Below are 13,910 nucleotides of genomic sequence, written 5' to 3' on the forward strand. Positions count from 1 at the left end.
AACTTCAAAATTTCCCCTTTGCCCTTTCACGGTGGCTCATAGTGGGAGTGACTCTCAGAGATCAAAGTTAAAAACCAGTGTTAACTCTGAATGAATGCAAGGCCAGTTGTAAAGGGCTGCCGCTTGAACTTTGTACATAACAGGCTTCTTTCTAGGCCTCAAGGAAACATTCACCTCTAGAACTCTCCCGTTTCTGAAGGCAAGGCAACTGTGGCCATGAGTGGCCCATTTATCTCATACTTAGAACACATGTGAACGAAAATACACATCCAACTACATCCTAGCAGATTAATATTGCCAACACTAGGACTCAGAAAGCCCACTCCTAGGTGTATCTACCCAGGAGAAATGAAAATACATGTTCACAAAAGACTTGTAGAAGAATGCCCATGGCAGCAATATTCATGGTATCCCTACACTAGAAACCCAAATGTCAATCAACAGGACCGTAGATAGACAAACTGGGGCGTATCCATACAAGGAATGGGGAAGCTCTTAAAAAAAAAAAAAAAAAAAAAAAAAACTACCGACACATGCAACATAAGCGAGTCTCACATATTAGATTCTATGAAAGGAGGACCACCGGCGGGGGGGGGGGGGAACACATACACTATGTTTATAAAGCACCAGCACCAAAATACACAAAATAAGTTTACGGTGATAGAGTCAGAACAGCAGCTGCCTCTGCAGGTAGGAGGCAGGACAGGGTGAACAGGAGGGAACTAAGGGGAAAGAAATGTTCTATCTTGATTAAAGCAGAGATGACAAAATTCATGGAGCTCTACACTTAAAACATGTACGTTTGGCCATACATAAATTACACCTTAATATGAAAAGAAAAAAAAATGGTAGCTGGGAGATATGATAGGTTTAGCTCATCACTTTCTGAGTTGTTTGATTCTGCAGAGGCAACATGAACATCTCAGGCCCTGTAATTCCACAGGAGCAAAACACCCCAAAACCCTGGACAATAGCCCCTGGTTCTCAGGCTTGAGGCCACCACTGAACTGGCCTCCTTCGAGCTGCACTGGTGACCTAAGGAGAAGAGGCATAGGCAGCAGGACCCCACAGGCCTTGGCAGCCAGTATGAAGGGACGCAGGCAGTACTGCACATACAGTCAAACCTGGCTCCTGGCTGGCCTCCCTCCCAATCTTCCAGCAAAGACCATGAAAGGAAGCCCCCAGGAAGGGGGACAGATGAGCTGGGGGTGCACAGACTTCACAGAGGCCTGACATCTGTCTGCAAGGGGCACCCTGCCAATGATGAGGGCTCATCTCCCACCCACCCACAGACCAAGATGGCCCCAGATCTTCAAAGGTTTTCAATAGCTTAAATCAAGTAACCCTGTAGCTCTGTCTACCTTGTAGTTAGTAACTATAACTAGCACAGCTCTGTGTGCCTGTGGTCAAGGATGGAAGATCTGTCAGGATCATCAGTCTATGAGCTTGCCTTTTCCACTTGTGCACGTGTGTGTGCACATGTGTAGAGGGAAGGACAGTGACTTTGTTAAAAATACTGATTTTATACACTCACCCTCTTTCATCCCTTCACAAGACAGAGTCTTGCACATGGGCCTTTCCCACTGGGGCCTGGCATGGCTACTCCTTCTTACCACTCACACTCACCTTCAATGTTATTTCTTCAGGGAAACCTTCCTTGAGGCTGACCTCCCACCTCCACCCCCCTACCCTGCCCCCATAACCTCCTACCACTTTTCTTCCCTCTCCTAACGACTATAGTGACTTATCTGCTTGTTCACTGTCTGACTTCTCTACCCACTGTAAGGCTGAGGAAAATGGGGATAGCAGCTGGTTTGTTTTCCACCATATAAGGAAGCACTTGGTCTGGCACATAGTAGGGCCTCAGTCAACACTGGCTGAATGGGCAAACTGTGTATCTTCAAGCAAACCAACCAAAACCCAAACCCACACACTTACTCGTGCAAGTCAGCTGCATGTGAAACAGCCCTAAACTCCATGCCTGCTTCTAGAGAAGAAGTCTCCCGGGGGCCAGTTTGAGGCTCTTAATAACACAGGACATGCATATCAGTGACAGAGAACAATGATGAAAAGTGGACATCCCATATTTGATCAAAGTACCAATCTCTGCAGCCAGAATAGATGTCCATCATATGGGGCTGACCAGAAAATGCAGTTCACAAGCCATTTCATTCTTTAAAACATGTACTACTACAGGAAGCAGGGGCTGCAGATTCAACATGGTAAAATGAAAAATGAGCCAGTTGGGAACATAAAGCAAGGAGGAGAGGACATATATGCTGACTTGGCAAATCATCTAGCACACTGTCCAAGGAGGAAAAATTACCTGTGTGCACAGGCATGCACACGAAAACTGCAGCCCAGAACCTCAAAGCTCACAGTGAAACCATTTAAAGAAAAAAATAAGATCTGGCACCAGCCTGACACAAGGCCTCAGAAGGAGAGTCAATGTTATCACCAGACACAACATGACCTACAGAAGAGCTCCCGGCCAAATCCCAGTCGATCAAAAAGAGTGCCCTCTCTTATTCTCTTGGTCACACAGGAGTTTTAAACTGTTGGCCCTAAAGAGTCATTGTCACGTCCTACCCTGAGATTGGCAGTTCTGCCGCTGACTGCTGAGGGATATGGGAGTCACAGGCCAAGTGAGAAGAGCACCAGGGAAGGAGCTCTAGCCTTGGCCCCCACTTCCTGTCTGTCAACGGTGACAGCCTCACTCAGACTCCCCCAGCCACAGTTTCCTGCCCGTTACTTAGTAAATAAAGCAATGAACAACATAAAGAATCCTATTCCTACACAAGGCATGACGTTTCAGTTGCTCCCTTTCCATTAGGGTGGTGATTCTGGTCATTTATTAAATACTTATTACGTGCTAGCTTACATGAATAAGCCCTGGTTTTGTAAAAGTAAATAATCTTTACAGGTCACAGAGCAGGACAAAAAATTATAAATGGCTCTGGTTCTTTCTGAGTTAAGAGGTACAGAATGAGGACGGGAGAATGAGAAGCAGGGGCAATTTTAAACTCAGTGCCTTTGGTAATTCATTCTGACTCAGCATGCCATGGGAGAATAGGATATATGCTGGGAGCAAGTAGCGAGGACCTGAGTCCCTCCTGGTGTTTCTTTGGTGTCAGCCACTCGCCAAATGTTCAGGGAAGAAAAAGAGAGGCTGGAGGGTGGATCCCCAGGGCTGAGAACTCTCAGCTCAGGGTGAACTTTCAGGGGCCCTTTGAGTAAATAGAATCCCACTCTGGCCTCTGCAGACACAAGAACCCAGAAGAGAAAAAGGGACCGTGTGCTCATTCCCAAGGCCAGGGCTGCTGAGAACAGCACGGGCTGGGCAGGAGCAAGGGAACTGGAGCGGGATGTTCTGAGTTGTGCCCGCCCCTCCCCCCCCAGGGCCAGTCAGGGAGGCGGTGGGAGCATTCCGGGTCAGTGCTCTCCTGCCTGATGCCGTGTGGGGCAGGCCTGGCCAGGCAGGTTTCCCACAAGCCCAGCGCTCCCCACCCTCCACAGCTGCCCGAGATCTGCGAGCCGCTCAGTCCGGGCAAGTCTGCCCCAAGAAAGTACAAGGACCCAGCCAGGCCCCGCTGGGGTCTGGAGAAATGGCAGACCTAGTGGTGGGAAATGGTGGTCAGCCAAAAGCAGAAACCAAGATTACCACAAAGGGAAAAACAGGAAGAGTCCATGAAGTAAAAATGGCAAGGAAAGGTTTTGCATTTAACGCCCACAGTGGCCTACCTTCACTCTCCCAGAAGATAATTCTGTCATTCGGAGCCAAGTGCCAATTGTTTGTTTGGAGTGCACGTGGAAGCCTACAGTCACCAGGGAACTCCAGACAGAGCTGAATCTGATGGAACTGGTTCTCCCCTGGGGTGGAGGTGGGGGCATCTACAGATGTGTGTAAGCTCAGGTGAGGGTCCCTGAGCTAGTCTGGTAGGCAAAGTGGTTGATGCAGGTCAGGTGCCCAGAAGAACCCAGGACCAGCCCATGCTGGTTACTCTGTGAGCAAACCACACTGGGGAGCCTCCAGAAGCTCCCTAGGTTGAGCAGTGTGTGAACAAGCCCCCTAGACTCCATAGAGCAGCCACCTGTTAGGATGGGCATGCCTGAGGGGCCTGAGGGGTGAGGCTGAGGGAGTGAGCAAACAGACCATCTCTCCTCCGCTACTCACCATGTACGAAGGAAAGATGAGAACTCGCTTGTGTTTGCCACAAGGCCACTGGGGGTCATCCAGGAGATTTGGGTCATAGTCCATAAAGTCTCCCAGGTCGCTACCTGAGGGTCATACACAAAATAATCAATAGGGGCCCCAGGGAATTGAGCCGAAAAAGTCACACTGCAGGAGATAGCTCTACTTGTTGATGAAGCATCTCCCCTGCACAAGGGATCACCAAATACTTAACATTCGGACAGTTTTTCCACTTTGGAAAATTATTTATCACTCCCTCTGACCTGGGAGAGCACAAAACCTCCCAGAGCACAAAAGATGCAGCGAGCACCGGGATTACAAAATGTAGCACCAAAAATGTGCATTCGTTAAACCTGTAGATCCAATTAGCAACTCAAGTTCGGCCATGTGAGCTGCAGGTTTCTAGAGTGAATGCTTCTGGGCTGGCTACCGTGTCTTGTACAAACACAGATCAGAGCAGGCACCAGGGCAAACAGCTGTAAGTGACCAGAGATGGCGGGAACATAAGGACAGTGCATCCAGACTCAGCACCTGGACAGGTATGAGGAACTTCCTGTGCCCCTGGAATTTTTCTGAGAATAAAAATAATACTGCTTTGTATAGTTTTCTCCCTTATTCAGGTTTACAAAGGTTTGATGAGGCAAGGCTGAAAGCAAGCAAGCCTTCCTTCGTGTTTGTTGGCCATGTTAGCTCACCTGCTATGAGAGTCACAAAACGTTCCCACACCTAATCCAAATCTGAACACTATGAAAATACAGGCAAGACCCAGGCTGAGATAAGGAGCCGAGTGGTGCAGAGAGGCTGGGGGGTAGGGGAGGTGGTCCCACCATATCTGCACAGTACAGATGGCCTTAGCATTTCTCCTTGAGGGAGCTTGGGTGTTGGTGGCTGAAACATCTCACTGATGAGGTAGGTCCCCCTGTAGCCTGGCTGTGAACCTGTATGGCCTGAAATTAGATTTGCCCAAAAGTCATGTCCCCCCGTGGGATGGGCTCACACGCCATCCAGAGGCACCCATCCTCCAGTCTGCACACAGGAAGACCCAACACATGCTGTGCACCAAGGCACCTTCTGCCATGCACTGCCTGGCCTTAGCCCCCACCCAAGGTTACCTGTGTCCAGGCTCCCCTGGGTGCTGCTTGCACGTCCTATGGAAAGGCTGCGGTGGCTCAGGTTACGGAACTGGGAGAAGGAGGAGGTGGAGTCTATGGTATTTCTCCGGGCTCCAAAGGCATTTGTGGGTAGCAGAAATTGGGTGTAAGAAACAGTCTAAAAGGTGAAAACAAAAATGAGCAAAATAGATTATTCCCAGGCAATGTTAGCTATGCATCCTGACCAACCAAGCTATGTTACCACACCAAGTTCATGTCCGTATTCTTACATCTGTACTTCTAAAATCCAGTGAGATCAGAAATGAAACTAATTTTGGTATTTATTTGTGCCAAAACCTAAATTCAACTGACTTGAAGCTATATATAGTTTTAATATTGCACTTCATGTGAATACTCATGTTATGTGGTAGAAATGTTAGTGTGTTTGAGAACTATCCCAGAAGCTGCTGGGATGTTGTGTAATACATGACACACAGACTACATTTTTTTTTTAAAACACCGAACAAGCCTTATAATCCACCAAGTGCAGAATCCCAGAATACATCAGGCCCCAAGAGTGTCTGATGAGGGGTTGGGGCCTCCTGTATGTTTCATTGGCAGATGTGATCTCTAGCTCACCTCCCTCATTGTTAGGTGAACGCTCAACCTTCGGCAATGGACACAGAACAAGTTTTTCTTTTCACCTGCTTGGAGAAGCACACTCATGCACCCCTGCTTGTGAGCTCGGGGCTGATGTCACCCAGACACAGTGGTGACCAGCTGTTCTGGGAGAGGGGAGGTGAGGAGGTCATATGCTGCCCCAGCAGCCTCAGCTGGAAGCAAACTACAGTGGGATGGCTTCTCCAAATACCTGCATCATCTCCATAAACAGGCTTTTGAAGGGTTTGCAAAGACTGACTGGATCCAGCACAGAAAGTTCATCTTTCAACCTCACTCGCTGGACTTCCACCCAGCAGCTCACTGGATTGTGGATAAGGAGAACTGTGACAGCCTTCCTGTGAGGTGCTCACTAAGGCTGAGACTCAGCTTTTTAGGACCGTGGGAAGCCTCTCTCCCCAACCTCCTCCCACTCAAAACAAACTTTCTAGTGGCGGGAACATTGTTTGCTGACACCATGAATCAATGTGCATTCAAACCACCGGTCCTCTGATTCCAGAGCATGCACATGTGGGTGTGAGATACTCATCAGCATCCTGCGTTCCATTATGAGTAGCACTGGTAGAGAAATACTCGTGCTATTTCCTCACTGGCTTGGTGGATCTCTGGGTGCATGCTAGGGGAGCAGGGATGGGCTGCAGACCTGGTTCCTGTACCAAGAGCCAGGGTCACAGTGTGTCATGCTGCCTCGGCATCCTGACACGGTGGTGTGGGCACGAACCTGCCGATTGGAAGCCAGGAAGCCTTACCTTCCCGTCGGCTCCCAGCTCCACGCCTTCAAGACCAATGATCTCTTTCAAGCTCACAGCACCTGATGACTGCTTCCCTCCATCCAACTTCAAATCCCTGGGGAGGACAGGCCCAAGAAAAAACACTTCAGTCTGTACTCAAAAGAGCCATGATGACGTTTCCCACAAAAGACACCACAGTCATACTGATGAAAATGACTGAAGGGGCGGGCCCTGGCCAACAGAACAGCCCTTTGAGCTTCCTTTGCGGCCCATCAGTAACACTCTGAGGGCAATTCTACTTTGTTTCATCCACTCTGATATAGATGAAATCCAGTGAAACAGAAAGCCTGCAGATGAAAGTCAGGCTCAGAAGCCCGTGGAATACTGATGTTCCTCTCCGCCAGGCCCCTCAGCTCCTAGTCAGCCAACAGGAGGGCAGGAAGCATTCCCGGGGCATTATGGGGCAATGGCTCTTAGGCTCTGGCCATTGGTTTCATTTTAAAGCTAAGGGAGACCACTTCTCCTCGCTGCCCCCTTTATTAGCTGAGAGAATGGAATTCTGGTCCTAAACAGTTTCCAGCATTACTGCTGGTAACAAAGGAATTACTGCCGCCAGAGTCATCCCAGCTATCTCGCCAGGGGACCTAGAAAATGAGTATATTTCTACAAAAGAATGATCTCCAGTATTAACAAGCATTTATACAGCACTTCACGATTTACAAAGCCTTCCACACATTGTCTCTCTGATTTCTTAATAGGACCCTATTAGACAGGTATTGTGATTATTATCTTATTTATAGATGAAAAACCCCATAGGAGGCTAAGTAGCTTGCCAAAGTCACCAGAATAGTAGGCTATAGACTGTTATCGCATCCAGTACCGTTTCTAGCACATCCTGTTGCCTGAGAGATGGAAGACTGAGCTGGCTGTGTTTAAGCTCAGGTGTAATTGCTCACATTGTCAAGGACAATCCCCCTCCTTACAGTAGTCCTCAGACTTGGCTGCTGATCAGAATCACCTGGGGGTCTCTGACAAACTACCACGGCCTGGACCCCATCCATAGACATTGTTTCAGTTGATATGCAGCGCAACCTGGGTTGTCAGTTTTTAACCCTTGCCACGTTTGGGAAGGACTGTCTTCCAGTTTCTTTCTCTGTAACGTGGTGCTTGTTAGTCAAAAAGTCATCTCAGACTGGCAGTGGCCTTGCTGGATGGCCTGGAGGGAGGCACCATATTCAATTCAGGGGCTGGCTCCCACAACCTAAGCAGGAACAAACAAAATGCACAGGCAGGACTCTCCAGGCCCAAGATAAAGAGAGGGAGCAAGGTGAGTGAGGGGAAAAGAGACAAGAAGCCTCTCCACCTAGGAAGGAAAAAACAGGGATTCTCTGATTTAGTTGAGCAATCACTGGCCCTATAATCCTATTTATAATGCAGAAGTGTGACAGTTTTAAAAGAAACAGCCAAGGGGCACCTGGGCGGCTCAGTCAGGCATCTGACTCTTGATTTCAGCTCAGGTCGTGATCTCAGGGTCCTAGAATCGAGCCCCCCCCCGCATGGGCTCTGCACTCATGGGAGAGTCGGCTTGTCCCTCTCCCTGTGCCCAGCTGCCCAGCCCCCCACCCAGGGTTGTGCATGCACGCACTCTTCTAAAATATGTAAATCTTAAAAAAAAAAAAAAGCCAAAATTTGCATCTAGTATTACTTTTGTTTGTTTAAAGTAGTCTCCTTGGGACACCATCCTATCTATGGTCATGCTCAAAACTCTCTGTGGAGTCCCTTCCGCAATCAACAGTCCAGTCACACAAAAGCAGCAAACAATCAACCCATCCCAGTCTGCAAGCTTTGTATTTATATGTATTTATTTGCTCTGAAAGCTATTACTAGAATCAGTGTTCCTCCCACCCACTACCATATCCTACTGACCAGATCTGACTGTAAAAGACTTCAGGTAATTCCAGACATCAAGCTCACCCTAAGGGATGGTGCAGAATAGGACAGTAGCTCAGAACTGTAAGCACTCTGGTAGAAGGTGCACACCATCCCCTCCAGAGCTCCAAACATTCTGAGCAATGGGGTACTTTCAGGCCATTCGTGCGTTCTCCCAGGGGCACCTCCTCTGCGAGGCACCGTGAGATCCAGGATGATTTAAGTCACGTCACTTTATAAAACATGTGAACAGAGACCTGCATTCGTTAGTGACCTCAAACCTGCAGCTGGGAGCAGAGTGGGGCTCAGCAAGGCCACCGGAACCTGAGGGTGACACATGCCAGAGACCACCCACCCCGCTGCCTGCCTCTTAAAAGGCTTCCTCAAGCAACGGAGGGCAGAGAGGATGCCTGCACTCACAAAGGGCAATGCCAACAGAGCAAGAACCTGAACCAGGCAACGAATAAGGGGATGGCCATGGCAGCCCAGGAGGGGAGCAGATATAAAGGCTGCAGTGCCTGCATTTCATTAAAGGATCTTCGGTGCACTTCCGGGACTTCCTCCTCGCCTAATGCGCACCCCAGCAAGCACGTGCCTCAAATTCCCAACTCCCAAACAACCGTCTCCTTGTTTCCATTTTGCCAGACACAGAATGTGACTTAGGGCTGAAACTAATTTAAAAGCACAGCCTATCTTCATGGGGTGAGAAAATCGAAAGAAATAAGGATATTAAAATATGCCCATTTTAAGAGTGCTCTTGAATGAACTACTGGCTGCAGGCAGGGACGGAGGCTCATTCCACATTTGTATCCCATCTACACAATGTCTGCTGTGTAGTATTTACTGGAAGAAGCCAGGGAGTCTGGCTCTTCGCTGTCTCACCAGTGCTGGTTTATACCGACGGCAGGGGACGTGGGTATTTTTCCAGCATGCACCGTCCCATCAGACTCCATGGGCTCACAGGCTCCTGATTCCCTGGGAAGGCTTGTCTTGGCCAGGGGGACCCTCCCTGCTGGATGTACCCACCCCATCCACAGAACCAAACCAGCCACGCTCAAACCACAATCCCCTCTGCTTCCTGATGCCTGACCCAAGGGAAATGGAGCCATAACATGCATTAAACTTTATGCGTTCACATAAAGCCCAAGATTCCGCTTAACAGATAAATCTCAAAATACATTTAAAGAAACAGGAATTCTTAGCTCCAGTGATTATTCCAGTCCTTCAGGACTGGACCACATGGAAGACAAAGGGCGACGGGCTAAGCTCCACCACACCTAACCACAGGAACCCATCTCTCCAGAATGACTGTGTGGGTCGGCTCACTGCAGCCATCACTTCCCGCGGCCCTTCACTTGTATCACTCTCCTTTCTCAGTAAACTAAGGCCAAGCTGAGTCAGAGAACAAGCTAGAAGAGCAGTGGGTCCCCCGCTCAACCGCTTCTAGAAAACACACGTAATTGCTCATTAGAGACCCACACTATTCAACACCATTTCCTATGGAAACTTTCCTCCATCTGAACTGTCTGATGGAGCAGCCACTAGCTGTGTGGCAACTGGGCACTTGAAGTGTGATGAGTTGACTGAAGAAATAAATTGTTCATTTCAGTTAATTTATTTTTTATATATGTTTTTTAAAGATCTTATTTTTAAGTAAGCTCTATAGCCAACATGGGGCCTGAACTCACAACCCCAAGATCAAGAGTCCCATGCTCTACTGATTGAGCCAGCCAGGCTTCCCTCATTTTAGTTAACTCAAATAGCTAGCTAGCAAGCTAGTAACACAGCTAGCAGCTACTGTAATGGACCAAGCAAGCCTTCCCCCAAGTGGCCTGGCCACTACCTTGGGATGTTTACCTCCCAAGCCCCAGCTCACTGGAGAAGAGACTGTGTCAGGTGTCCTAGAGGAGGTGGGAGAGAGGCAGGACCCTACAGATGGAACCAGCAGAGGATTATCCTCACTGGGGAGGAAGAGGATCACTGTGGGACTCAGGTTCAAAGAGGACTCATGCCCTGCATCCCTTTAGCATTCTGGGAACAGGATGTGCCTACATGAGGCACAGAGCAGCACAGCTCTTCAAACTCAAGGCATTATGGAAGACTCCAGGTCCTTTGCACATCTTGGGGAGAAAGGAGAATACCCAGTGATGATTACGTTTTAATTTCCCTTCAGCCTTGGGGTGGGGTTGGGGGTAGGGGCTAACAGTTCATGTTTAGAGGGTTCTTTTAAAAGAAGAAATGAGACATTTCCTGCACTCCACATCTGGTGTACTCCTATCTGCTCCATTTGAACTTCAAAACGTCATCTACACAGTAATAGCACAGTTGCTCCAGAAAATTGACAGGTTTGTGGCAACAGCTAAGGGCACACTTTCCTTTTTTTCTGCCTTAGATTCAAGAAGAGGTTGTCACTAACTTCGTGGCTGTCATTTTGGTGGCACTGAATTAAGAGGACACTTGCATACACATCTGCTTGCATAGCCACATGTCCAAGCAACATGACACAGATCTTGTCTAAGCTAGGTCAGTGTGTTAGTTTCTTAGGTTTTTAATTTCTCTATATTAAGACTCTAGGCATCTGAAAAAGGCAATCTTTCACAAAGAGGCTGACAAACTTCTCTAGGTTCCTTAGCTAAGTGCTCTCATAAGAGTTGCTGAAACCTTGTGTTAACACAAGCCATAATGGAACATGCTGTTAAGGTGCCCACAGTGGTTTCACATCGCACCACCTAATTTATAGATACGTTAATTGCTCAGGACTTACATGTGAGTGTATAGCAAGCAAGAGAGACCTATGGCCCAGGATGCCCCCGCGTTTGGGGAGCCAGGAAGAGCTGCCTACAGAGAGGACCTCTGAATGATATTGCTGGTTCACCCAGAAATAATCTTTTAAAAACTCCAGTGAAAAAGGATCATAAGAAGTCGTCCCTGGGGAGTACTGATAAAATCTTGATGTTTTCTTTCTAACATCATTGTTCTGAATTCTCATTAAAATGGTGTATGAAAACAGAAATATCTGCTTGGCACCAAAGCCAACATTAACCCTTCGAGACCAGGAGACAGAACTGGGTACTGTGGAACTGCAGCTGTAAGTAATTGAAAGCAGACAGAAATTGGACTTTCCAGTTTCTTTGAAAAGCCTGGAAGATTTTTTTTTTCCCCAGATACATGTAGCATCCAAATATTAATTTATTTAAGTTCCACCTCCTCCTAAAAATGGAATGGAGGCAAGTTCAAATACCATATGTGGATACTGTCCAAACTTGTGTGCATTGCGGTTTACACGCTGTAGCTTGCACTCAGAGATGAACATGGTTAGCCGCGTCACAGGGAAGGATCTCATTTGGACAGAGGCACTAAGAGAACCAGTGGTCAGGAACCACGGACAATGCAAGGGTCTGTTTTCTTCTCTTCCACAGGCCCGGGTGACGCTATAGCTCAGACCTACTTAGCTCCAAGAGTTCATTTCTCATCTATTCAAGGTTCTCTTGCAGAAGCTGTAAGCAACAGACACACTTTGAAAACCCAGCACAAAGGTTTTCTTACAAAGTCTGGCCAATGGGGGTGGATATGAGATGTTTAAGGGGGGGGACAGTGCAGGGGCTCACAGAAGATGGAGGAGGGGATGAGAATGCATTTGGGGAGATAGCCAAGCAGCAATTATACCCTTATTTAAAGGGGCAGAAACACAGGCTGGTTCTTTGTGGAGTGGAACTCTATTCTTCATAGGACTGCCCCACAATTCACTGAATATAGCTCTCCTTGAAAGCCTGTGACTTGGTGGTCGGAAACTCCCTGGACCTGTCTTAGTTTCGGCTCCCACAGCAAAGAGCAAATACACATGATTTTGAAGTTGTGGAATCATCTGGTCAGAGCAGATGGCCAATCTAGATATCCTGGTGCCCAAAGGGGATTACCTAGGTCGCTGTTAACCACACAACCACCAAATCCTGATTTCATCCCATGTAACAGGCAGAATGATCTTTCATTACCTTTTCTGCTCACAGAGCTATAATGCATGGAATTGATCAAACAAGATGCTGTATTAGATAACAAGAAGTTCAAGGTAAGATCTTTTCCTAAAGGAGCACGTAATTAGCGAACCAATATTACTAATAAAAAAAAGGTAACATTTAAATACTTAACACCTGGTAAGTAGATGGACCTGTGTGTGCATAATCCATTAACTAGTTTCCAGGGCTTTCAGCTTCCAAGATGGCCTGCCTTCCACCTGCGATCATTTAATGGTGCTGTAAACTTGAGACCTCGTAATGCCAGCCGGAAGCACCACTGGGCTCTTGCTCTTTAAGGGACAACAATAGGTCAAACGCTTTGATACATAAATAATTTAAAGCCAGTTAAATATTAATAGGATTTCCAGATCTTTCAAAAAACAGATTTGCTGCAGAGAGCAAAGCTTGCAAGCTGGATTAGGAAATACCACTTGTGAGCTAATTTTAATTAAGAGATTATGCATCTACTGGAACTCAGTGATATAAGCAAGCATTTATCATAGTTTATGAAGTCCTATTTCTCGCCTCTTCAGATACAACACAGCTGCCATCTTGGATTGGGGCTGCTTACTTGTACCAGAGCAGAACGTTACACAGTTCAGTCAGTGGAACAAAGCTCAGGGCTGACAGGAAAAAGTGACATCAAAGCAGCTTTTAGTCTACAGCACTCCATCGATAAGCCATCCCCCCAAGGGTAACTGGCAGACAATGAAGGGGCCTTAATATAGCTTACACCAAAATCTTTGTCTAAAGGCAGCTCCTATCAACAGCCGGATAACGGGATGATTCATCCATGAGATCATTACAGAGTCTGTCTTTGTGTGGGAACATGGTTGGTGTGAGGAAAGAAACACAACTTGCGAATGCATAATTTCCCACCACGAAGAGATGTTCTGGGGGATAGTGGGAAGGGAAGAAGAGGGGGTGGCAGGGGGTATTTAGGCTTTGAGGCCCCCTCTCAGAAAAAGCCATTTTCTGTGTCACAAAATGATCAACACTTGGGAAATGGACCCAAGAGGATGACCTCATCTGAAATGCCCCCATGCTGAAAGCTAAGAAGGACATCAACAAATACCATGTGGGCACTGCTATTTTATTTTTTTGATATTTATTTGAAAGAGCATGCACGTGAGTGGGGAGCAGGGCAGAGGGAGAGTGAGAGGACATCAAGCAGACTCCTTGCTGAGCAAGGAGCCAATGAGGGGCTTGAGCTCACAACTCTGAGATCATGACCTGAGCCGAAATCAAGAGTCCAACACTTAACTGAATGAGCCAC

At 47.5% G+C, this 13,910-nt stretch overlaps 1 protein-coding gene across 3 annotated transcripts in view; it reads right to left on the bottom strand.

The window, feature by feature from the left end:
• The window catches only part of CABLES1 (Cdk5 and Abl enzyme substrate 1), a 64,521-nt gene that overhangs the window by 15,885 nt on the left and 34,726 nt on the right, over positions 1–13,910 (bottom strand). For all 3 annotated transcript variants that reach the window (XM_035718781.2, XM_035718780.2, XM_035718782.2), the window contains 3 exons: positions 6,711–6,807; positions 5,305–5,461; positions 4,175–4,278 (listed from right to left, as the gene is read on the bottom strand). In XM_035718781.2, the coding sequence (XP_035574674.1) occupies positions 4,175–4,278; positions 5,305–5,461; positions 6,711–6,807 (358 nt within the window). The remainder of the gene's footprint in view (positions 1–4,174; positions 4,279–5,304; positions 5,462–6,710; positions 6,808–13,910) is intronic.

Source organism: Canis lupus, chromosome 7 (assembly GCF_003254725.2).
Source record: "Canis lupus dingo isolate Sandy chromosome 7, ASM325472v2, whole genome shotgun sequence".
NCBI lineage: Eukaryota > Metazoa > Chordata > Mammalia > Carnivora > Canidae > Canis > Canis lupus.